Source organism: Bos grunniens, chromosome 7 (assembly GCF_055505025.1).
Source record: "Bos grunniens cultivar Pamir isolate PY7600 chromosome 7, Bosgru_T2T1.0, whole genome shotgun sequence".
NCBI lineage: Eukaryota > Metazoa > Chordata > Mammalia > Artiodactyla > Bovidae > Bos > Bos grunniens.
Genome location: NC_141171.1, coordinates 68,635,544 through 68,658,560, shown reverse-complemented (window position 1 = coordinate 68,658,560; position 23,017 = coordinate 68,635,544). Strand labels below are relative to the sequence as shown.

The window sequence follows — 23,017 nt, the reverse complement described above, 5'->3', positions numbered from 1 at the left end:
GTCAGAATATTAGAGCAGCTGTTCATATATCACCTAACACAATTTCCTCATGTTATAAGTTTTATAAATGGGGAGGCCAACCTAGTAAGCTTATATGACATAGCTCAGTTTGTATTAGAGCAAGGCTAAGAACTAGTTTCATGATTGGAGTAGAAAGGGCAGCTAAATGTGAGGATAAGGAACAGGCCTGGGATTTCCCTGGCAGTTCAGTGGTTAAGAATGCACACTTCAAAGCAGGGGGCATGGGTTTAATCCCTGGTCAGGGAACTAAGATCCTACAAGTCACATGGCATGGCCAAAAGGAAAAAAAAAAAAGAATCAGGCCATTCATTCATGGTGGTATCTCCCAGCTCCTAGTCCAGTTCCTGACAAGTAGCAGATGCTTCATAAACATTGGTCACAGAACTCACCAGCTGACTGACTTGACTGAATGAATGTATGAGTGATATATTTCTACCTGTGTTCCCAGGGAACACTGTCCATTTCAGACTGAGGACTACTATTTCACTGGAGATAGTAGAGGGTTTACTCTACTTGCCAAGAGACACTTGACAGAGTAACAGTTTTCTTCCTCTGAGTATTGCTTCCTCTTCGTTGATGAGGACAGGGTAAATGTCAGTCTTCACAGGATGTGTGTGGTCTATCATGAGAGAGAACTAGCATTTCCTTTGCTGTCATCATAGATGACAGTGTTAAGAGAGCAGTGATTGGTAGTCAAACACCTGCTGTGCTGGGCCAGCAGTCTGGAGAGTGGCCACTGCTCCTGTGACTTGGGAGGAGAGACAGTTCCAGGAAATACTCAGTTCGATTGGAGAATTGAAACGGCACCTAAACAGAGCCATTGTTTGACTTTCTTCTTCAGAATCCATGTTTTCACATCTTCTTTTTGATTGTGTCCTGCTCATGCTGCTACTGCTTACAAGTAAGTCTGGATTTTTGCAGTTGGATAGTACAAGATAAAGATGCAAGGATGATCATTGTAATAAGCAAAAGCTTGGAAGAAACCTAAATATCCACCAGCAGAAGGTGGGTAAAGAAATTGTGATATATCCATGATACAAATAGCAAAGCTGATGAAACATGATGATATGAGATGTTTTTAAATCATAATGTTAATTGAAGAAAGCAAGGAGCACAAAAATGGATATATTGGACTTGTTTTTGTGTGTGTCACAGGGCAGTGGGAATACATGAATGCTTCTCTGGGAAAGGGAGCTGGGAAATGGAAAAGAGCAGGGTATGGGAGAGTTGTCATATGCTTTTTATACTGCTTTTATAATATGTGTGTATATTTTTATACTGCTTTTTAATATGCGTGTATATTAGTGTGTAGTTTATATAAATTTTAAACCTCAGAACAGCCATACATTAACTTCTTATTCAACCAAGGGTTTTTATTCATTATGTGACTGGTCCTTCATTAAAAAAAAAGGAGAGAGAGTTTTGTGTCAGGATAACTGCCCTGAGTTTGTGAATAGACGACTAGCCTAAATGGGTGAGCTCTTTTCCTGGCTGACAGTGACTCACTGCTGATTATCTGTTTCCATCAGCAGTGCCCTTCAATGTTCACAGGACCAGGCCATGATTCTCTCCTTGGGCACTGGTTCTCAAAGTGAGGTTCTAAGATGAGCCATATTCTGAGGGTGTCCTGGGAACTTGTTAGAAATATAATTCTTGGGCCCCACCCAAGAACTATTGAATGGGGAACTCTAGCAGTTGAGCTCAGCTCTCTCTGTTTGAACAAGGCTTTCTGGTGATTCTGGTGCCCCTTGAGTCTGAGAATCATTGCTATAGTGAACTGTTCTCCAAGCAGGACAGCAGCAGTGGTTTCCTCTTTATTCTGCAAAGCACTGCTTGCAGTTTTCTTGAAGTGGAACAACCTCTGTCACTGCTCTCTTTCCCTCTTTATGCAGGTTCTTTGAAAGGGGCATATGTGTCTCAGGTGGGTCAGAATGCTGATCTGCCCTGCACCTACTCTCCAGCTACCACCGAGAATCTCGTGCCTGTGTGCTGGGGCAAGGGACCCTGCCCTGTGTTTGAATGTTATAGTTTGGTGCTCAGGACTGATGGAAGGAACGTGACCTATCAGACATCCAGCAGATACCTACTAAAGAGGGATTTGCACAAAGGAGACATGACCTTAACCATCAAGAATGTGACTTTAGCTGACAGTGGGACCTATTGCTGCCGGATCCAATTCCCAGGTCTAATGAATGATCGAAAATCAAACCTGGAGTTGATCATCAAACCAGGTGAGTAGACTTTTGCATACCTTCTTTCTGAATGAGATTTGCCTGTGGATCATATTAAATACACTGACTAGTCTCACCTTTGGTCTTCCCAATTACAGCCCTCCAGTTGGGACCCTAAGACCTAAAGTTTAACAGGTCCAACCGTGTTTAATTCCCTCCATCTATTTTGAACCTCATGGCCATAGAATGAAGGAAAGTGCTAGATCAGTGGTCTGAGTACCTGACTGGTCATTGGAATCACCTGGGGAGCCTTTTGACTCCCACAGTTGCTTGGGCTCCAGCCCTGAACCAGGGAAATCAGCATTTCTGGAGGTGGATGGAGCCTGAGCATGGGAGTTTTACAAAGTCTACACCCAATGATTCTCCCCCATGTGCAGCCAAGATTGAGAACCACTGGACTCTGCATGTGTGGGGAAGAGGGGGCACGTATGCTCTCATGTTTTAATGCTTATAGAGTGTGTACTTAGTGGTTGATGGAGCTAAGTTCAAATTTGACACTGCTTCTTACCAGCTATGTAATCTTGACAAGTTATTTAAGCTCTGTGACCTCTTCCTCTATAAAATATAATATTACCTACCCTAGAGGCCACTGGGAGGATTTTATGAGATGTTTTGTGGAATGCATTTACTATGGCTGTAAGTTTTATTATTAACAATTAGACTGTGATAATAATGATGCAACACACCTCTGTCAGACATTCTGAGTGTCATATACTCTCAACGAAGGTGTTCAGGTAGGTTTGGAAGTTTAGCATGTGTTTCTCTTCTATTGTTGTGTTTACAATTTTTTTTCTGTTGCCACTTTTCTGCTGTCAGAGAAGCCTCATCCTTACATTGGTTTCTGACTTTAGCCAAGGTCACATCAGCTTGGACTCCATGGAGGGACATCACTACAGCCTTTCCAAGGATGCTCACCACAAAGGGACCGGTCTCAGGTAATTACACATGGTGTATAGGAGGAAACCTTTAGTTGGTTTCAGAGTTCAGAAGATTTAGAATATGGGGAAAATACGAGAAAATAGTTTGAGTGGAGGCACGAATATTTCTGTGCACCCAAGACAGTGACAGGTGTAAGGAAGGGTTTGAGGTAAATTTATGCTGGGAAAAAAGAGCCCCAGGCTAGGATTCTGAATTAGTCATGAGTAGCCCTCTACCTGAGGAGAAGGCAATGGCACCCCACTCCAGTACTCTTGCCTGGAAAATCCCATGGACAGAGGAGCCTGGAATGCAGTCCATGGGGTTGCTGAGGGTCGGACATGACTGAGCGACTTCACTTTCTCTTTTCACTTTCATGCATTGGAGAAGGAAATGGCAACCAACTCCGGTGTTCTTGCCTGGAGAATCCCAGGGACGGGGGAGCCTGGTGGGCTGCTGTCTATGGGTTCACACAGAGTCAGACACGACTGAAGCGACTTAGCATAGCATAGCATACCCTCTACCTGAGCAAAAGCCTTTCACTTCTCCTGATAGCAGCTTCCTCTTCTGTCTGAGGAATGAGTTCAGAGACTTGGATTTCACCACCCAATAATTCCCAACTCCTGATAAAGATTTTTGATGAGCTTCATATTTTGCCAAACAAGGGAAAAAAAGATTTCTACTACTGACATCCCCATGTTAAAAAAAAAAAAGAGGATACTCTTACGTAAGTTTAATGAAAAACTCATTATGTTTCCTTATTATTTTCTGATTTACTCCTGTACTGATGATGTTTTGTCATGTATTGGCCCCAGTCCATGTTTGGGATAATTTGGATTAGGCTATTTCAAGAGTTCCTTCTAACTGGAATAAAGTCCATCATCTTCCTCAGATTCTGACCTCAGAAGGAGCAGCTAAAACCTTCAAGTATTTCAACAAGTATTTTCCACAGTGCTCTAGAAAGAAGATAAGGTTGACAGAGCAGACCTCAAGTCACATTGATCAGGGAGGAGTTCTGGTCTCTCTAAACTCTCCAAAGCATAGTCTTTGATTCAGTAAAATGAGGTGGTTATTGTTGTTTAGTTGCTAAGTCATGTTTGCCTCTTTTGTGACCACATGGACTGTAGTCCATCAAGCTCCTATCCATGAGATTTCCCAAGCAAGAATACTAGAGTGGGCTGCTGTTTCCTTCTCCAGGGGATCTTCCAGACCCAGAAATTGAACTCGTATATTCTGAATTGGTAGGTGGATTCTTTACCACTGAGCAACCAGGAAAGCCCTAAAATTTAATAATAGGTAAATTCCAATCCTAATCTATTAAATCTCTCAGATTTAAATAAGGAAGTGTGTCTAAAGTGCTTAGCCCAGAGTCTGATCATGGTACATACTCAGTACATGTTAGCTATTGTCATTTTCAGTAAGATCTAAAGGCAGAATGAGGTTGCAGTTAAGTACTAGTTCAGTGATGGGCTTCCCAAGGTGACTCTGTGGGTAAAGAACCTGACTGAAATGCAGGAGACACAAGAGATGAATGTTCAATCCCTGAGTCAGGAAGATCCCCTGGAAAAGGACATGGCAACCAGCTTCAGTATTCTTGCCTGGAGAATCCCATGGACATAGGAGCCTGCCAGGCTATGGTCCGTACAGTTCCAAAGAGTTGGACATGACTGAAACAAGTGAGCACAGCACAGCGCTTCAGTGATAGGCAGAATGGGTTCTAATGTCAGCTTTTTGTGTTAGTTTTATAAACTCAGTTTTGTTGCTCAAACTCTGTGAGGCTCAATTTCCTTATCTCTATAATGAGGCTAATTTCCAGTGCCTATGTCATAAGACTATTGTGAAGACCGATGTGATGACATATGTAAAGCACTAAGTATAATGCATAATGCCCTGCCCAGACAAAGCACTCAATTATTAGTTATTTTAAATACTAATGTCAGTTCTCACGAGGTTGAATCTTTTTATTGGTTCTTTAGTCACTGGGTACCAAGATCTCTCATGCAATTTGTAAGGAAGTTAAATATGGTGGAAACAGATGATCACCCAAATAGTGAGCTAATCGAATCATACCAAGTGTTTATCATATGTCATTGTTATATTTTAAAGAATTCCACGACTGTAGACCTTGAAGGGAATGGTGGGAGTCCCACTTACCCATCATGGGTTTCAGTGCTCTTTACAATGTCACGCCCCAGTGGACATTTGCTGTGTGACCACACACCTTCCCAGATAGAGAAGTAGCTTCCTCACAAGGCAGTGCACATTTTTTGAGGTGTCTGTGCCATAACCAGAAGTGGCCTTCACTTCAGGTTTTACTTGTTTGTTCCTTCCCTTTAGGGCAACAGAATGGGGCCATCTTTTGTACCTGGGAATATAGGGAGAGTGCCTACAATCTCTGAGCTTTTCAAAGGCCTGAGAAAATACTTAAATGATAAAAGGCAATGGCTCCAAACTATGGAAATAAAATGAAAAGTTGAAATTAATTAGTATTTAATTAGTTAATATATTAGTATTTAATGGTATGACTATAATATGTAACATTATACCAGTTAATTACCTGCAAGTCAGCTTGTGTATAGTTGTACACACCATTTCTTTAATGTGGAATGTGGGTACATATGCTTGCTATGAAGTGGAGAGGAGCCTTTACAAGTAAGAGTTCCAAGGGTCTTTGAGGTTCCTAAACCAACTTTGAACATCGGACAAATGAAATCTCTCCTCCACCTGAAGAAAGCAGGACTGGATCACGGATGAATCCTTAGCTCTGGAAGTAGACTTGATTTGAATCTCGGGGTCTCCAGTTAATAGCTATGTGATCTTGGACAAAATACCTCTCTGAGACTTCTTCATTTGAAAAATGGGAAAATAATAGTACTTTGCACACAGTGACTGCAGCCATGGAATTAAAAGATGCTTGGTTCTTCAAAGAAAAGCAATGACAGCTCTAGACAGTGTATTATAAAGCAGAGACATCACTTTGCTGACAAAGGTCCGTGTAGTCCAAATGGTTTTTCCAGTAGTCATGTATGGATGTGAGAGTTGGACCAGGCAGAAGGCTGAGCACTGAAGAACTGATGCTTTCAAACTGTAGTGTTGGAGAAGACTCGAGAATCCTTTGGACAGCAAGGAAATCAAACCAGTCAATCCTAAAGGAAATCAACCCTGCATATTCATTGGAAAGACTGGTGCTGAAGCTGAAGCTCCAATACTTTGGCCACCTGAAGTGAAGAGCTGACTCATTGGAAAGACCCTGATGTTGGAAAATATCGAGGACAAGAGAAGCGGTTACAGAGGATGAGATGGTTGGATGGCATCACTTACTCAGTGGACATGAGTTTGACCAATCTCACAGAGATAGTAAAGGACAGGGAAGCCTGACATGCTGTAGTTCATGGGGTTGCAGAGTCGGACATGACTTAGTGACTAAACAAGAACAATGGTGGTGAAGATGAAAAGATATTGTGCATGTAGAGTGCTAAGCACTCTGTCAGGCACATAAAACATGCTAGATGGTAAATATTAAGTTTGTATACTTTTAAGACCATCAACCTGCTCCGCCAATCTTGGGTCCTCTAGGAAACACACTGTAACATCCTCCATCTGTCCCACCCATCTTGGTTGATGTCAATCTATGTGAAAATAAGCTGTGATAACCCAATAGGGCTTTAGTTGATTGATCATTTTCACTGTAAGATGAAGTTAAAAAAAAAAGTTAGAAGTCAGACAGTCTTATCATTTAAGCCAAGAAAAGTAATTGTATGGAAGCAGAAACTAGATTTACACTAGAAAATATTGTATGTGTAGTTTACTTAGTAGTTCCACCAGTGTGGTTTTAAAATTCCTTTTCATTATAGGAGCAAAGGTAAATGGGAGATAACGTCTTTCCTTTTCTTAAAATATAAACAAACAAGACTTTAGGCTGCTGCTAAGTCACTTCAGTCGTGTCTGACTCTGTGGACCCCATAGATGGCAGCCCACCAGACTCCCCTGTACCTAGGATTCTCCAGGCAAGAACACTGGAGTGGGTTGCCATTTCCTTCTCCAATGCATGAAAGTGAAATGTGAAAGTGAAGTCGCTCAGTCGTGTCTGACCCTCAGCAACCCCATGGACTGCAGCCTTCCAGGCTCCTCCGTCCATGGGATTTTCCAGGCAAGAGTACTGGAGTGGGGTGCCATTGCCTTCTCCAACTTCAGGCTGAGAATATGCTTTTATACTGTTAAAATCAGAGTTTGTATGCCAGGAGTTTAGCATTAAAAGGCTTAGACTTTGAAGCTTCCAGAAAGTGATCATGGCATTTAGGAAGTTTCAGAGCCTCTGACTCAACCAGAAAAATGAGTTTGCATCCTTACTCTTCCCAAGGCTGACGATTTATTGGTTTGTAAAATGCATTGTTTATGAGATAAGGGCCTGGCCCATCTTGTTCACTGTTCTGTCCTCTGTGCCTGGCATAGAGTGGGGATGTAATATATGTTCATTGAATGGATAGGCAGATAAATAAATAAATGCCTATAAAGGAAAGAAAGTGATCTGGGATCTGGGCAGCATGATGAGCTTAGTAATCACAGTGCTGAGGTGAGCATTGTTGGAGGCAGCATAGTTAAGTGTGTACTTAAGGCCACGCAGACCTAAATTGGAAGGCCATTTCTGTTATTCGCTAAGCTGTATGACCTTGGGTAAGTCATTTAGCTTCCTAATTCTCAGCTTCTTCATCTGTGCAACGGGACAGATACTCCCTACTGTAAGATAGTTGTTTTGAGTGTTAAATGAGATATACTTCCTTGAAGAATTTAACACAATGCCTATTCATAGTAAATTATAGTTACAGTTATTATTATTTTCATTTTTTAGGGAACAAAATACCCTCTCTCTTAATGTTAAACGGTTTTGAGAAAATCAACTTTCCTTACCTTTCAGAGTCTAATCATGCCACATCTTTATACATTCATTTGTTGATGGACATCTATACAATGGAATATTACTTAGTTATAAAAATGAAATAATGCCATTTGCAGCAACATGGGTGGACTTTGAGATTATCATACTAAGTGAAGTAAGCCAGACAGAGAAAGGCAAATGTCGTATCATATTGCATATATACATATGAATTTACTTACAAAACAGAAATAGACTCATAGACATAGGAAACAAACTGATGGCTACCAAAAGGGAAAGGGGTGAAGGAGGGATAAATTAGCAGTTCGGGATTAACATAGAAGAGGCATCCCAGTTGGCCCTGGTGGTAAAGAATCTACCTGCTAATGCATGAGATGCCAGAGATGGGGTCCAACCCCTGGATCAGGAAGATACCCTGGAGTAAGAAATGACAACCCACTCTGGTATTCTTGCCTGGAAAAGTTCCATGAACAGAGAAGCCTGGCAGGCTACAGTCCATGCGGTCTCAAAGAGTTGAACATGACTGAGCGACTGAGCACACAGATACATACAATAGATAACCAACAAAGATCTACTGTATAGCACAGGGAACTATACTCAGTAAGTTGTAATAACCTGTAAGGGAAAAGAATCTGAAAAAGACTATATATATTCTGAATCACTTTACTGTATACCTGAAACTAACACAACATTGTAAATCAACTATACGTCAATTAAAAAATGAACAAAATAAATATTGAAGAGCAGTCATGTGATCTAAAAAAGTCTAATTATAATGCTTGCTTGTGTATTGTCAATGCTGTTAGAATTTTGCAGACCGTTTTAGGTCCTATGGACACAACAAACCACGTATTCAAAATATGTCTTCCCAGAAGAAGTCTCCATTTCATAGAACATAGGTAGTTCGGTTTGTTATCTGGGTGAAAAAACGTCATCCTAGAGTTGATTTGTAAGTGTTCAATAAATTCTGTTGATTTCTCAGTTAATTATTGTGAAGAGTATGAAGTAGAATTAATTTCAAGTAGATTTATAGGCAGCTTAAAAAAAAAACAACAAACCTCATATAAAGAGCATTCCTAACTGTTTTGGCTATTTTTCTTCTTTGTGGTAGACACACGGATACTGGAGACCCTCCATGATAAAAATCAGACAGTAAGTAACTGTGTGTGTGAGCTCAGCTCGTGCTCAACTCAAAGAAAAAAAAGTATGGCTTTAGACTTCCTTCCTGTCCACTCTTTCCTTGGGGAAAAATACCTAATCTCCCTTGTCTTTGGGTTCCTTGACTATAACATGTTGCTGATGACAATTGTAACTGCAGAGGCCTGTTGTAAGGATGGAGTGAGGTGATGCATATAAAAGTGCCTGGCACATAGTAGATGTGCCAAAAGGAAGACTCACTAGCATTTTGTTCTTATCCTGAAATTTCACAACTGCATACCACTGTGGAGGGTTCAGACACCCTGCATCTCCTGAGAGTAGTGTTTTTCCTTGTTAACATTTCTACCCTAGTGAGAAAGATTGTTTGTTTGTTTAAATTTATTTATTTATGACAAGACACCAGTCAGGAATATTCTAAGGTAAGAACTTACATTTCTAACCAAAAACAAAGCCGTATTTCAATCAACCACCATTTTAATGTCTCCCACCTTCTCAGAATGCAAGGGAAAACCACTAGAAAACAATCTGATAGCAGTGACTGGGAAATTGTTTGAGGACATACCCGGGAGTCTGCATTCATTTGACTCAGTCTGACTCACTCTCAAGTATTTTGTGTTTGTCCTGCGGTCTTTGCAATCCAGGACTGCCTTTTAAATACCTCTTTGTGCCACACTGCTCAGGGCGCATCTGCACAGTGCACTTGCAGTAAATGTGGGTTGAATAAATGGAGGACTTAATTGCTTAATGTTGTTTTGAAAGTGTTCACTGTTGCTCTTTTTAAAGGGGGAACATGAACTGAAAGTTTAGAAACAGGATGCAGAGCAATAGCAATAAAAGCTACCACTGATTGAACATTTACCTGTACCAGGCTCTGTGCCGAGCATTTTCTGGTTTTTGTCACTTAATTTTCCTGATAACTTTACAAATGACTCTGCTCTTTGGTGACAGAACTGGGATTTGAACCCAAGACTGTCAGGCTGCAAATTCCTAGCTTTTAAATCACTATCTTTCTGTGGAAATTGGGGTTTCATGGTACAACACCAAATTTAGACCTCTCTGAAACTCCCTGGAAACATGAGGGAATCTTATATAAATAGGGTTCCACTTTAATGTTCATTTTTGTTGGGGAAATTGGGAGTCCATTTACTAAGGCTACTTCTCCACCCATACCACAGACAAGCATATCTTATTCTCTTGCTAAGTCCAAAACTTCAGCTAATCTTTTTCTTTGGGTGGTTTGAAGTTTGTCTAGAAGGGGACAGATTGTGAGTCATTTCAAGGTCCCTGCATTCCTGGGATACTGTGAAAGGGCTGTTCTGATGCATAAGTCGTGAGATTACCTGGGCAGACAATGGGTTTCTGGCCATTTGCTGTAATTCTGTTTGCGTTTCCATAGGAAATATCCACACTGGCTATTGAGTTACAAGACATGGGTACCACCACCAGAACAGGCCTCTACATAGGAGCAGGAGTCTTTGCTGGGCTGGCTCTGATTCTTATCTCTGGTGGTCTAATTCTCAAATGTAAGTCATCTGATGGTGCTTCTCTCTCCCTCTGATAAGGAACTGTTAATATAGGAACCAACCCAAACCTAGACATTATAATTATTAGGTTATATTGATTAGAATCAATACTCTTTCAGTTCAGTTCAGTTCAGTTCAGTCGCTCAGTCGTGTCCAACTCTTTGCGACCCCATGAATCGCAGCACACTGGGCCTCCCTGTCCATCACCAACTCCCGGTGTTCACTTAGACTCACGTCCATCAAGTCAGTGATGCCATCCAGCCATCTCATCCTCTGTCGTCCCCTTCTCCTCCTTCCCCAATCCTTCCCAGCATCAGAGTCTTTTCCAATGAGTCAACTCTTCGCATGAGGTGGCTAAAGTACTGGAGTTTCAGCTTTAGCATCATTCCTTCCAAAGAAATCCCAGGGCTGATCTCCTTCAGAATGGACTGGTTGGATCTCCTTGCAGTCCAAGGGACTCTCAAGAGTCTTCTCCAACACCACAGTTCAAAAGCATCAGTTCTTCGGCACTCAGCTTTCTTCACAGTTCAATTCTCACATCTATACATGACCACTGGAAAAACCATAGCCTTGACTAGACGGACCTTTGTTGGCAAAGTAATGTCTCTGCTTTTCAATATGCTATCTAGGTTGGACATAACTTTCCTTCCAAGGAATACTCCTTAGTCCTTTCAAATCACAGGATTAATAATAGCTTGTTTTTATTCAGTGCTTACCGTGTAACAAGCATGTTTTTACATTTATCATCGTCACCATCTTATAAGGTAGGTAGACTGTTATCCCCATTTTTTACAGCAGAGGAGAGTAACACTTAGAGATGGTAAACTTTCAAGGTTTTCTCAAGGTTTCAGAATCGGTAAGTGGCAAAGCTGGAATTCAGATTCAAGCAGGTTGATTCTAGTATCTATTTTCTTATTTTTAAAGAGCATAAATATTTTAAATTCATGAATTAGCAATCACTTCCCTCTATGCATTTTCTATGTTATGTATCTCTTACGGGTGGTTCTGTAAAGAGGGGCAGCAGGTTCCTTTAATACTGAGTCATGGTCAAGGTTGCAGCATTTGTAGTTTTCCTCCATTGTGGCACTCAGCAAACTTTTTACTTCTAAGTTGCTTATGTTTATTTAAAAAAAATAAGTATAATTTATATGTGATACACTGTCTATGTAAAATGTGTCCAACTTAATGAATTTTTGTAGATGATTTCACTCAGGAAACCATCACCACAATCAATGACCAAACACTTCCATCACTCTGAAAGCCTCACATACTTTAATAATTGTGATATATTCTCTTCTCTTTGGGGCAGAGGCCAAGGCCTTATACCTCTATTGTTTTAGTCGCCTTTCTTACTCATCTGTAAACATAGACTGTGTGTAGCATTACAAACCATTCTGAAATTTCCCAGGACTGAAGCGGGGTGGGGGGTCCGAATATGTGGGTTTTCAGTGCTAAAACTGGGACAGTCCAGGGAAAACTGGGATGAGCTGCTCATCCTGTGTGGCTTATGTGCATTATGCTTCCAAGTGCTTTATGTGCATTAAATGCTCATAATTACCCTGTAGAAAAAGGTACTATATTGTTCTCATTTACCAGTCGGAGAGCCATTGTGTTGAAAAGTTAAGTAACTTTTACTCCAACGTGACACTGTTAATTGATAGAGGATTTGAAACCTGGGCTATCCTGCTTACCTTTTTGTTATTCTGCCATTAATAGTAAATGAATTGTTCAGAGGAAGAAGCTACTCACTCCCACTTACCCGAGTTTATGGAGAGGTAGCAGTGGAGTTTGGGAATTGACCACATGAATATGGAATCTACAGGCTGATAAGGAGTAATGATAACACCCACTTTTTGTGTTCTGCCAAGGCCTGGATATTGGGGACTATTATGGTTTGGGTAAAAGAGTGTGGAAAGAGGTTGATGAGGAGTAGGAGAAGTCATGTTTTGTACACACATATGATTACTGCCAAAATGGTATGGGGAGGGAGTAGGGAGGGGGGGTTCAGGATGGGGAACACGTGTACACCCGTGGCGGATTCATGTTGATGTATGGCAAAACCAATACAATATTGTAGAGTAATTAGCCTCCAATTAAAATAAATAAATATATATATATATATAAAAAACATGACTACGTAGAAGGATAGATGGGAAAGTTGTGTACAATTTGCAGTCTTTTCCTTAGAAGCTGCTACAGAAAATCACACAACGAGGGTAACAGGTTTTTAATCATGACATCAAAGCCATAAATTGGCACTCAGAAATGTGCAGCAATCTTGTTTCTTCCTAGTGCAGTGTCTGAGATGAGCATCACATATTTCACTGCTTCTCAAACCTCCCTCCCTTCTCACTGCACTAATGAAGTATTAAAAGCCTGTTTCAACTACTTTGGCATAGCCATGACTTCCTTCTTCCTTTGATTGCTTTCTCCAAAATCATCTCTTTCTCCATTCCTATTTATGCTTTTTTTATTAGTGTAAAAATAAGATCTAGTTCACACATTTCTCTCCCGCCACTCCCATTTCTCTCCTCTCCTTCACAGGCATATTTCAGATGAGTTATTCTTACATTTCATTCCTCTGTACTCTTCAAACACCCCCAGCCCCATTTAGCTTCTACACCTGAATTGCCATGGAAGTAGTTTTAGTTCAAGCTCAGTGATCTCCATTTTGATAAACCCTGTAGATACCTCTGTCTTCATTGCCGTACATCCATCTTTCAGTAATATTCAACTAAGTTGACCCTGGAATGGGTGAATTTAACTCAGATGACCATTATATCTACTACTGTGGGCAGGAATCCCTCAGAAGAAATGGAGTAGCCATCATGGTCAACAAAAGAGTCCAAAATGCAGTACTTGGATGCAATCTCAAAAATGACAGAATGATCTCTGTTCATTTCCAAGGCAAACCATTCAATATCATGGTAATCCAAGTCTATATCCCAACCAGTAACACTGAAGAAGCTGAAGCTGAACGGTTCTATGAAGACCTACAAGACCTTTTAGAACTAACACCCAAAAAGGATGTCCTTTTCATTATAGGGGACTGGAATGCAAAAGTAGGAAGTCAAGAAACACCTGGAGTAACAGGCAAATTTGGCCTTGGAATACGGAATGAAGGAGGGAAAAGACTAATAGAGTTTTACCAAGAAAATGCACTGGTCATAGCAAACACCCTCTTCCAACAACACAAGAGAAGACTCTACACATGGGCATCACCAGATGGTCAACACTGAAATCTGACTGATTATATTCTTTGCAGCCAAAGATGGAGAAGCTCTATGCAGTCAACAAAAACAAGACCAGGAGCTGACTGTGGCTCAGACCATGAACTCCTTATTGCCAAATTCAGACTTAAATTGAAGAGTAGGGAAAACCATTAGACCATTCAGGTATGACCTAAATCAAATCCCTTATGATTATACAGTGGAAGTGAGAAATAGATTTAAGGGCCTAGATCTGATAGATAGAGTGCCTGATGAACTATGGACTGAGGTTCGTGGCATTGTACAGGAGACAGGGATCAAGACCATCCCCATGGAAAAGAAATGCAAAAAAGCAAAATGGCTGTCTGAGGAGGCCTTACAAATAGCTGTGAAAAGAAGAGAAGCAAAAAGCAAAGGAGAAAAGGAAAGATATAAGCAACTGAATGCGGAGTTCCAACAAATAGCAAGGAGAGAGAAGAAAGCCTTCTTCAGTGATCAATGCAAAGAAATAGAGGAAAACAACAGAATGGGAAAGACTATAGATCTCTTCAAGATAATGAGAGATACCAAGGGAACATTTCAAGCAAAGATGGGCTCGATATAGGACAGAAATGATATGGACCTAACAGAAGCTGAAGATATTAAGAAGAGATGGCAAGAATACACAGAAGAACTGTACAAAAAAGATCTTCATGACCCACATAATCACGATGGTGTGATCACTGACCTGGAGGCAGACATCCTGGAATGTGAAGTCAAGTGGGCCTTAGAAAGCATCACTACGAACAAAGCTAGTGGAGGTGATGGAATTCCAGTTGAGCTGTTTCAAATCCTGAAAGATGATGCTGTGAAAGTGCTGCACTCAATATGCCAGCAAATTTGGAAAACTCAACAGTGGCCACAGGACTGGAAAAGGTCAGTTTTCATTCCAATCCCAAACAAAGGCAATGCCAAAGAATGCTCAAACTACCGCACAATTGCACTCATCTCACATGCTAGTAAAGTAATGCTCAAAATTCTCCGGAGAAGGCAATGGCACCCCACTCCAGTACTTTTGCCTGGAAAATCCCATGGACGGAGGAGCCTGGTAGGCTGTACTCCATGGGGTCGCTATAGTCCGACACGACTGAGCCCTTCACTTTCATTTTTCACTTTCTTGCATTGGAGAAGGAAATGGCAACCCACTCCAGTGTTCTTGCTTGGAGAATCCCAGGGACAGGGAAGCCTGGTGGGCTGCCGTCTATGGGGTCGCACAGAGTCAGACACGACTGACGCGACTTAGCAGCAGCAGCAGCAGCAGCAAAATTCTCCAAGCCAGGCTTCAGCAATATGTGAACCGTGAACTTCCTGATGTTCAAGCTGGTTTTAGAAAAGGCAGAGGAACCAGAGATCAAATTGCCAATATCTGCTGGATCATGGAAAAAGCAAGAGAGTTCCAGAAAAACATCGATTTCTGCTTTATTGACTATGCCAAAGCCTTTGTGTGGATCACAATAAACTGGAAAATTCTGAAAGAGATGGGAATACCAGACCACCTGACCTGCCTCTTGAGAAATCTGTATGCAGATCAAGAAGCAACAGTTAGAACTGGACATGGAACAAGAGAGTTTCCAAATAGGAAAAGAAGTATGTCTAGGCTGTATATTGTCACCCTGCTTATTTACCTTATATGCAGAGTACATTATGAGAAATGCTGGACTGGAAGAAGCACAAGCTGGAATCAAGATTGCCAGGAGAAATATCAATAACCTCAGATTTGCAGATGACACCACCCTTATGGCAGAAAGTGAAGAGGAACTCAAAAGTCTCTTGATGAAAATGAAAGTAGAGAGTGAAAAAGTTGGCTTAAAGCTCAACATTCAGAAAACGAAGGCCATGGCATCTGGTCCCACCACTTCATGGGAAATAGATGGAGAAACAGTGGAAACAGTGTCAGACTTTATCTTTCTGGGCTCCAAAATCACTGCAGATGGTGACTGCAGCCATGAAATTAAAAGACGCTTACTCCTTGGAAGGAAAATTATAACCAACCTAGATAGCATATTGAAAAACAGAGACATTACTTTTCCAACAAAGGTCCGTCTAGTCAAGGCTATGTTTTTTCCTGTGGTCATGTATGGATGTGAGAGTTGGACTGTGAAGAAGGCTGAGCACCAAAGAATTGATGCTTTTGAACTGTGGTGTTGGAGAAGACTCTTGAGAGTCCCTTGGACTGCAAGGAGATCCAACCAGTCCATTCTGAAGGAGATCAGCCCTGGGATTTCTTTGGAAGGAATGATGCTAAAGCTGAAACTCCAGTACTTTGGCCACCTCATACGACGAGTTGACTCATTGGAAAAGATTCTGATGCTGGGAGGGATTGGGGGCAAGAGGAGAAGGGGACGCCAGAGGATGAGATGGCTGGATGGCATCACTGACTCGATGGACGTGAGTCTGAGTGAACTCCAGGAGTTGGTGATGGACAGGGAGGCCTGGTGTGCTGAGATTAATGGGGTTGCAAAGAGTCAGACACGACTGAGCGACTGAACTGAACTGAACTGAAGTTGACCCTCACTCATTCCAAAAGTCTTCCTTCTCTGGACTTCTGAAACACCACTCTCACTTTGGCCACTCCTTTTCAGTCATTTTTATAATATTCTCTTTTTCAGCATGATCTTTAGGTGTTGAGATTCCCCAGAGCTGGTGTTTTTCCTCTCTCCATACCCTCTGGATGATGATAACCTGTATTTCCGTAGACTTAAATGTCATCCTTAGTTTCTGTCTTTAGCACTCAAGGGTGTTGGTACTGACTGTCCAGCTGTTCAGGTGTTATCTCCACTTATTTGTCTCCCACCTTACTGCATCCAAAAAGGAGCTCTGGAGTCTATATCCCACCTTTTTAAAATCCTACCCGCCCCCGCCCCCCCGCCCCCTGCCGCCACCCCAGGTCTTCATCATAGTGTTTCCCTACCATCCAACTGGTTGCCTGAGCTAGAAGCCCTCCTTGAATTCTCTCCTTCTTCACTCCTAACACACAATCCCAATTACACACAATCCAGCTTCACTTCCTGCACTTTCCCCAAAACATATCTAAAATCCATTCATGATTCTGTGCCTCTCTGTCATCACCTTACTCTGAGGTAGTTCATGCCTTACCTTCTCTTTTTTCATACCTCCTTTTAGTTCATTCTCCACATAGCAACCAAAGTGATTTTCTTGAAACCCAGTTATATCATATTTCTGGCCTTCAATTATTTCTTATGTCTTAGGATAAAACCCAAGCTCCTGATTATGACTTCAAGGGTCCTATGGTATCTAGCCCAGCCTCCATTTCAGATCTTATCTTGTGCCACTCTTTTATTCCAGTCATGCTTTCAGTTTCAGCCACTTATCACCATCTTTACCAGGGCTTTACTCAATCCAGAATGCTCACCCTGGTTCTTCATTTGGCTGACTCATTCTCTTCTTTCAGAACTGAGCTTAAAGATCATCTTCAGTTCAGTTCAGTCACTCAGTCTTGTCTGACTCTTTGCGACCCCATGAATTGCAGCATGTCAGGCCTCCCTGTCCATCACCAACTCATAGCCATCGAGTCGCTATGCCATCCAGCCATCTCATCCTCTGTCGTCCCCTTCTCCTCCTGCCCTCAATCCCTCCCAGCATCAGAGTCTTTTCCAGTGAGTCAACACCTTGCATGAGGTGGCCAAAGTATTGGAGTTTCAGCTTTAGTATCAGTCCTTCCAAAGAACACCTAGGACCAATCTCCTTTAGAATGGACTGGTTGGATCTCCTTGCAGTCCAAGGGACTCTCAAGAGTCTTCTCCAAGACCACAGTTCAAAAGCATCAATTCCTCCGCACTCAGCTTTCTTCACAGTCCAACCCTCACATCCATACATGAACACTGGATAACTATTGCCTTGACTAGACAGACCTTTGTTGGCAAAGGAATGTCTCTGCTTTTGAATATGCTATCTCAGTTGAGTTCAGTTGCTCAGTCATGTCCGACTCTTTGTGACCCCATGAATCACAGCACACCAGGCCTCCCTGTCCATCACCAACTCCCGGAGTTCAACCAGACTCACGTCCATCGAGTCAGTGATGCCATCCAGCCATCTCATCCTCTGGCGTCCCCTTCTCCTCCTGCCCTCAATCCCTCCCAGCATCAGACTCTTTTCCAGTGAGTCAACTCTTCGCATGAGGTGACCAAAGTACTGGAGTTTCAGCTTTAGCATCATTCCTTCCAAAGAAATCCCAGGGCTGATCTCCTTCAGAATGGACTGGTTGGATCTCCTTGCAATCCAAGGGACTCTCAAGAGTCTTCTCCAACACCACAGTTCAAAAACATCAATTCTTTGGTGCTCAGTCTTCTTCACAGTCCAACTCTCACATCCATACACAACCACAGGAAAACCACAGCCTTGACTAGATGAATCTTTGTGGCAAAGTAATGTCTCTGCTTTTGAATAATGCTATCTAGGTTGGTCATAACTTTCCTTCCAAAGATCATCTTAGTGGTATATATCTGTTCATTCCACACTCCTAATTCATCTCTGCTCCCCTCTCCCCTTTGGCAACCATAAGTTTGTTTTCTATGTCTGTGAGTCTGTTTCTGTTTTGTAAATAAAGCTATTTGTAATGTTTTTAGCTTTCATATGTAAATGATATGATGTTTGTCTTTCTCTGTCTTATTTCACTCAGTATGATAATCTCTAGGTTAATCTATTTTGCTGCAGTACTTTTCTTTCTATCACATCAAGTTTGAAATTATTTTATTTTTTCTATTTCTTATTTTTTTTTTCTTAAATGCCTCCCCACTGGAAGACAAGCTTAATGATGTCAGGGCTCATAATTCATTTTTTTGTGTCCCTGGTGCTTAGCATACTAGCAGATATGTAGTAGCCACTCCCTATATTTGTTAAATATGAAAATACATCTTTATTACTTTCTACCACAGTTTATGTAATATACCAAGACACACATCAGTGGTTTGATGTAATTAAATCTTAACCAGTAGACCAGATTTCCCTAAACAATCTTTTCTTCCCATTAGCCCGTTTTGTTTTTTATCTCATTTATTTTATTAAAGCATTTTAAATGGACTTTCATTTTCCTTTCTACTTAGGGTATTCTGATAGAAAAGAGAAGATACAAAATTCAAGGTAAGAATCATGAGTAGGGTAGGAGAAGGTGGGGATCTTGGGTGAGCCTTCAGCTGATTGAGCACCTACTCCACCCAGGCTCTAGGTGGCCGCTGGTTACAGAAGTGAATGAGAAGCTCAGCGTCTACTCTCAGAGCTTTTCATAACTCAGCCTGGTTCTTCTGAACTCTGATTACCTGTTAGAATCACCTAGGGCACTTAAACATATTTGTCTATCCCAGAGCAAATACGTTAGAATCTTTGGGGATGAGGTCTCAGCATAGTGAAAAAGTGAAAGAGTTAGTTGCTCAGTTGTGTCCGACTCTTTGTGACCCCATGAACTGTAGCCTGCCAGGCTCCTCTGTGCATGGAATTCTCCAGGAAGGAATACTGGAGTGGGTGGCCATTCCCTTCTCCAGAGGATCTTCCCAACTCAGGGATCAAACTCGGGTCTCTTGCATTGAAGGTGGATTCTTCACTATCTGAGCCACCAGGGAAGCCCCTATTGTTCTAAAAACTTTCTAGGTAATTGTAATGTTCAAACAGAGTTGAAAACTGCTTGTCTGTCATATTGAAGAATTAGTCTCCATTCCTAATTACACTACACTACACACACACAAAGATTATATAATTTTACTGGGTTTCTGTGACATTTGGGACATGGGCAGAATGAAATGTATTTTAAGAAAAAAATGATTCTGTCCACTGAATACTATCTGAACCACTAATAATTTTAGACTAAGTCTAGGTGGTGCTATTGGAGAAGGAAATGGCAACCCACTCCAGTGTTCTTGCCTGGAGAATCCCAGGGACGGGGGAGCCTGGTGGGCTGCTGTCTACGGGGTCGCACAGAGTCGGACACAACTGAAGCGACTTAGCAGCAGTAGGTGGTGCTAGTGGTGAAGAACCTGCCTGCCAGTGCAGGAGACATAAGAGACGCAGATTCACTCCGTGCGTCGGGAAGATCCCCTGGAAGAGGGCTTTGCAACCCGCTCTTGCCTGGAGAATCCCATGGACAGAGGAGCCTGGAAGACTACAGTCCCTAGGATCATAAAGAGTTGGACACGACTGAAGTGACTTAGCATTCACACACACTAGATGATATAGTTATGAAGACAAAATAGTCTGCAGTAAAAAGTCAAATAAGACCAAATAGAACACTTAATCATCATGGTTCTATATGATCTATAACCAGCATTTATTAGAGCTGAAACCTGAAATGTTGTGATATCAATAGGTAATATTTACATTTATGAGTACTACTGCTGCTGCTGCTGCTGCTAAGTCACTTCAGTCATGTCCGACTCTGTGTGACCCCATAGACGGCAGCCCACCATGCTCCGCCATCCCTGGCATTCTTTATGAAATTATTGGGTTAATGTTTTATCTCTACCTATAAATGTAAACTCCATAGAAAATTAGGAACTTATCAGCACATTAACAACTGTATCCCCTAGTGCACACCTGATTCTTAGTACACACTTCATAAATATTTGAGGATTGCATGGACAAATGTTCCTTACAGCAGCCTTGTGAGAGAAGAGTACTTATTCCCATTGTATAGGTGAGGACCCTAACACCCTGAGTTTACTAATATACAGCCTCCAGGAGCTTTTTGTGTTTTGTTCACTGTTGTATCTCTTGATGCATGGGCTCAGTGTGTAACACACTAAATAGTTCTTTAATGAATAAATGGAAAAGGCAAATCTGACTCAGCCTAGATCATATGGATGGTAAGAAACAGAGGTAGAATTCAAACTCAAGTCTCACTGGATCCATAACACATTCCTTTTACTTTTTGGAATTGTTTAAACCCACATAATAATTGAAATAACAGTGCAATTTGAGCATGTTATTTGATATTTGTCACATTTACTTTGTTTCTCTCTTTACGTATACAATTTTGTTTTTGTCTGAACCATTTGTACAGGTATTTCAGACATCTTGACACTTCACATAAACACTTCAGTCTGCACTTCCTCAGAATGAGTATATTCTCTTAGATAACACAATTCCACTTTTATACCTAAGAAATTTCAGATTAATTTGAATTTGTACAGAGTATTCCCCAGATTATTTCATTGCTATTTTATGTTTTCCCTTCCTAGTCAGGACCTGATCAAGGATCGTATACTGCCTTGGTTGCTAACTCTTCAGCAAAGCCCGTTCTCTCAATTCTATTACATATTGTCCAGAAAGTGCTTAACTCAACTACAATGCTTTATTTCCACAGCCTCATCACTTTGGCCAACCTTTCTCCTTCAGGGTTGGCAAATACAGCAGCAGAGGGGATGCACCCAGTGGAAAACATCTATATCATTGAGGAAAATGTATATGAAGAGGAGGATCCATACGAGTGTTACTGCTCCGTCAACAGTGGGCATCAATCCTAACAACCTCTGGGCTGCTGTCACCTTTCAACGACACCAGATTCAACCACTTCATTTAGGGGCTTGGTGTTGTCTTCTTTGAAGACATGAGATGGCTCAGCTGACTGATTTAGGAAATTCTGCCCTTGGCCACCGAGCAGAGTTTTTCCATATTTTAAAGATAACTAGCTCACTCGAGGATTGAGCTGGAACCTGTGTGGTAATACACAGGCACTACATTGCCTCTGTGTTCCATCCACACAACTCAGAGACTGCTAATTGGGACATTAGAGCTCCAGTGGGCTTTTACAGAGAGTAAGAATTCTTAATATGGGATCTCTGGAATTCTAGATATTCGATTACATGGTGTGTCCATGAAACTCTTGAAAATACAGGGGAAATTACCTGCTGAGATATATGTGTGTCTTTTTCAATACAGGAAATCTAAAGGGTCACTGATTCTCAAAGAGCTCTGTGATCCATAGAAGGGGTTAGGAAACTACTGGAGTAGGACTAGATGGTCTTGATTCCCTCAAAGCCTCAAGGTTTATACTTCTTTGAATGTTGACTCTGCCACAGTAAGTGCCAATGCACAGCTCTCCTTGGCTTCAGTTAAGAAGATGGGCCAACAAGGCCTGTGGTGTGGCAGATGCTCCTGGAGAAAAAGGAAGTACTCTCAGTGTGAATTGACTAGTTTTGCTTGGGGTGTACTCAAAGGGAAAGATCTCTAACTGACTTGTCATTCATGGAGAGAAATGGAGCAGTGTTTTTCATAAAAGAAGAAGCAGGACTGGGACACAAATTCTGTTCCCTGGTGGAAAGTAGATGAGGGTCTCTAGCCGTCTTTATTTGTCAGAGTCAGATCCCTTCGTGCTTCGACAATGGTCCTTAAGCTTCAGTGCCAAGATGGTGGACAGTAGGTCCATCTTGCCTGTTTTTTCCTCCCCAGTTATGGCACAACTCTGACACATAATAGAGATTTACTTAATATCTTTGGAGTGAAAAAATTAAAAAGCAGAAAGGCAAATTTCTGGAAAAACTTTTCCAATGGAGAATTCAGATAGAACTCTGTACCTTCACTTGTGGGGAACTAAAAAATACTCTCAATCCTCTGTTTGTGGTCTTGTCCAGCTCTTAGTTTCTCAGCATCTTCTTCCAGCTCAGGCCCTGGAAGTCTATTACTCTCCTGTCTTCTTTCTCTTTTCTGCTGGATGAATCAACAGTAGAGACCTGCCTGAAAACGGCCTTCTCTGGGTGATGGCTAAAGTGCTACTGTGTTGCATGCAGGAGATGTTGGTCACCAAGGATGCAGGCTTCCTGTTTGTTACAGTGTTCAGGCTGCATCCAGATAGGATTGGGAAGCATTCATTTTCTACTGGAGATCATTTTGCAGTGTTCCAGGCAGGGGCTTTTAAACAAGCTGAATAATTAATCTTAAGTGTTTTTAGTTTATGAAATTCTAGAGGGAAGAGGTTTCAGAACACATTTAAACCAGGTCAATGATTGCCCCACAAAAGGGATTCTTATTCTAAAAAAATCTTTAAACAAGGATGTATATATAAGAACAACTCTTGCAACA

The 23,017-nt window shown here is 41.5% G+C and overlaps 1 protein-coding gene across 9 annotated transcripts; it reads left to right on the top strand.

Moving 5' to 3' along the window:
• Positions 1-744: 744 nt before the first annotated feature.
• On the top strand, positions 745-21,854 carry LOC147369767 (hepatitis A virus cellular receptor 2-like). Of its 9 annotated transcripts, none has more exons than XM_086413719.1 (7): positions 745-922; positions 1,914-2,252; positions 3,104-3,187; positions 9,173-9,213; positions 10,616-10,742; positions 19,054-19,090; positions 21,303-21,854. In XM_086413719.1, the coding sequence occupies exons 1-7, from the start codon at positions 868-870 to the stop codon at positions 21,460-21,462; spliced, it is 843 nt and encodes a 280-aa protein (XP_086269845.1). In that variant the 5' UTR covers positions 745-867; the 3' UTR covers positions 21,463-21,854. The 9 variants fall into 9 exon arrangements, with proteins under 9 accessions (XP_086269845.1, XP_086269847.1, XP_086269849.1 ...); XM_086413721.1 differs by having other exon boundaries at positions 21,335-21,398; XM_086413723.1 differs by lacking the exon at positions 10,616-10,742 and having other exon boundaries at positions 21,335-21,854.
• The last annotated feature ends 1,163 nt before the right edge of the window (positions 21,855-23,017 follow it).

What these genes read in the sequence shown, in the direction of transcription:
- LOC147369767 (XM_086413718.1), top strand. Translation starts at nt 868, where the DNA reads ATGTTTTCACATCTTCTTTTTGATTGTGTCCTGCTCATGCTGCTACTG. An exon ending in CATGCTGCTACTGCTTACAA is followed by an intron (nt 923 to 1,913) that starts GTAAGTCTGGAT and finishes CTCTTTATGCAG; the next exon opens with GTTCTTTGAAAGGGGCATAT. An exon ending in TGGTGGTCTAATTCTCAAAT is followed by an intron (nt 10,743 to 21,302) that starts GTAAGTCATCTG and finishes TTATTTCCACAG; the next exon opens with CCTCATCACTTTGGCCAACC.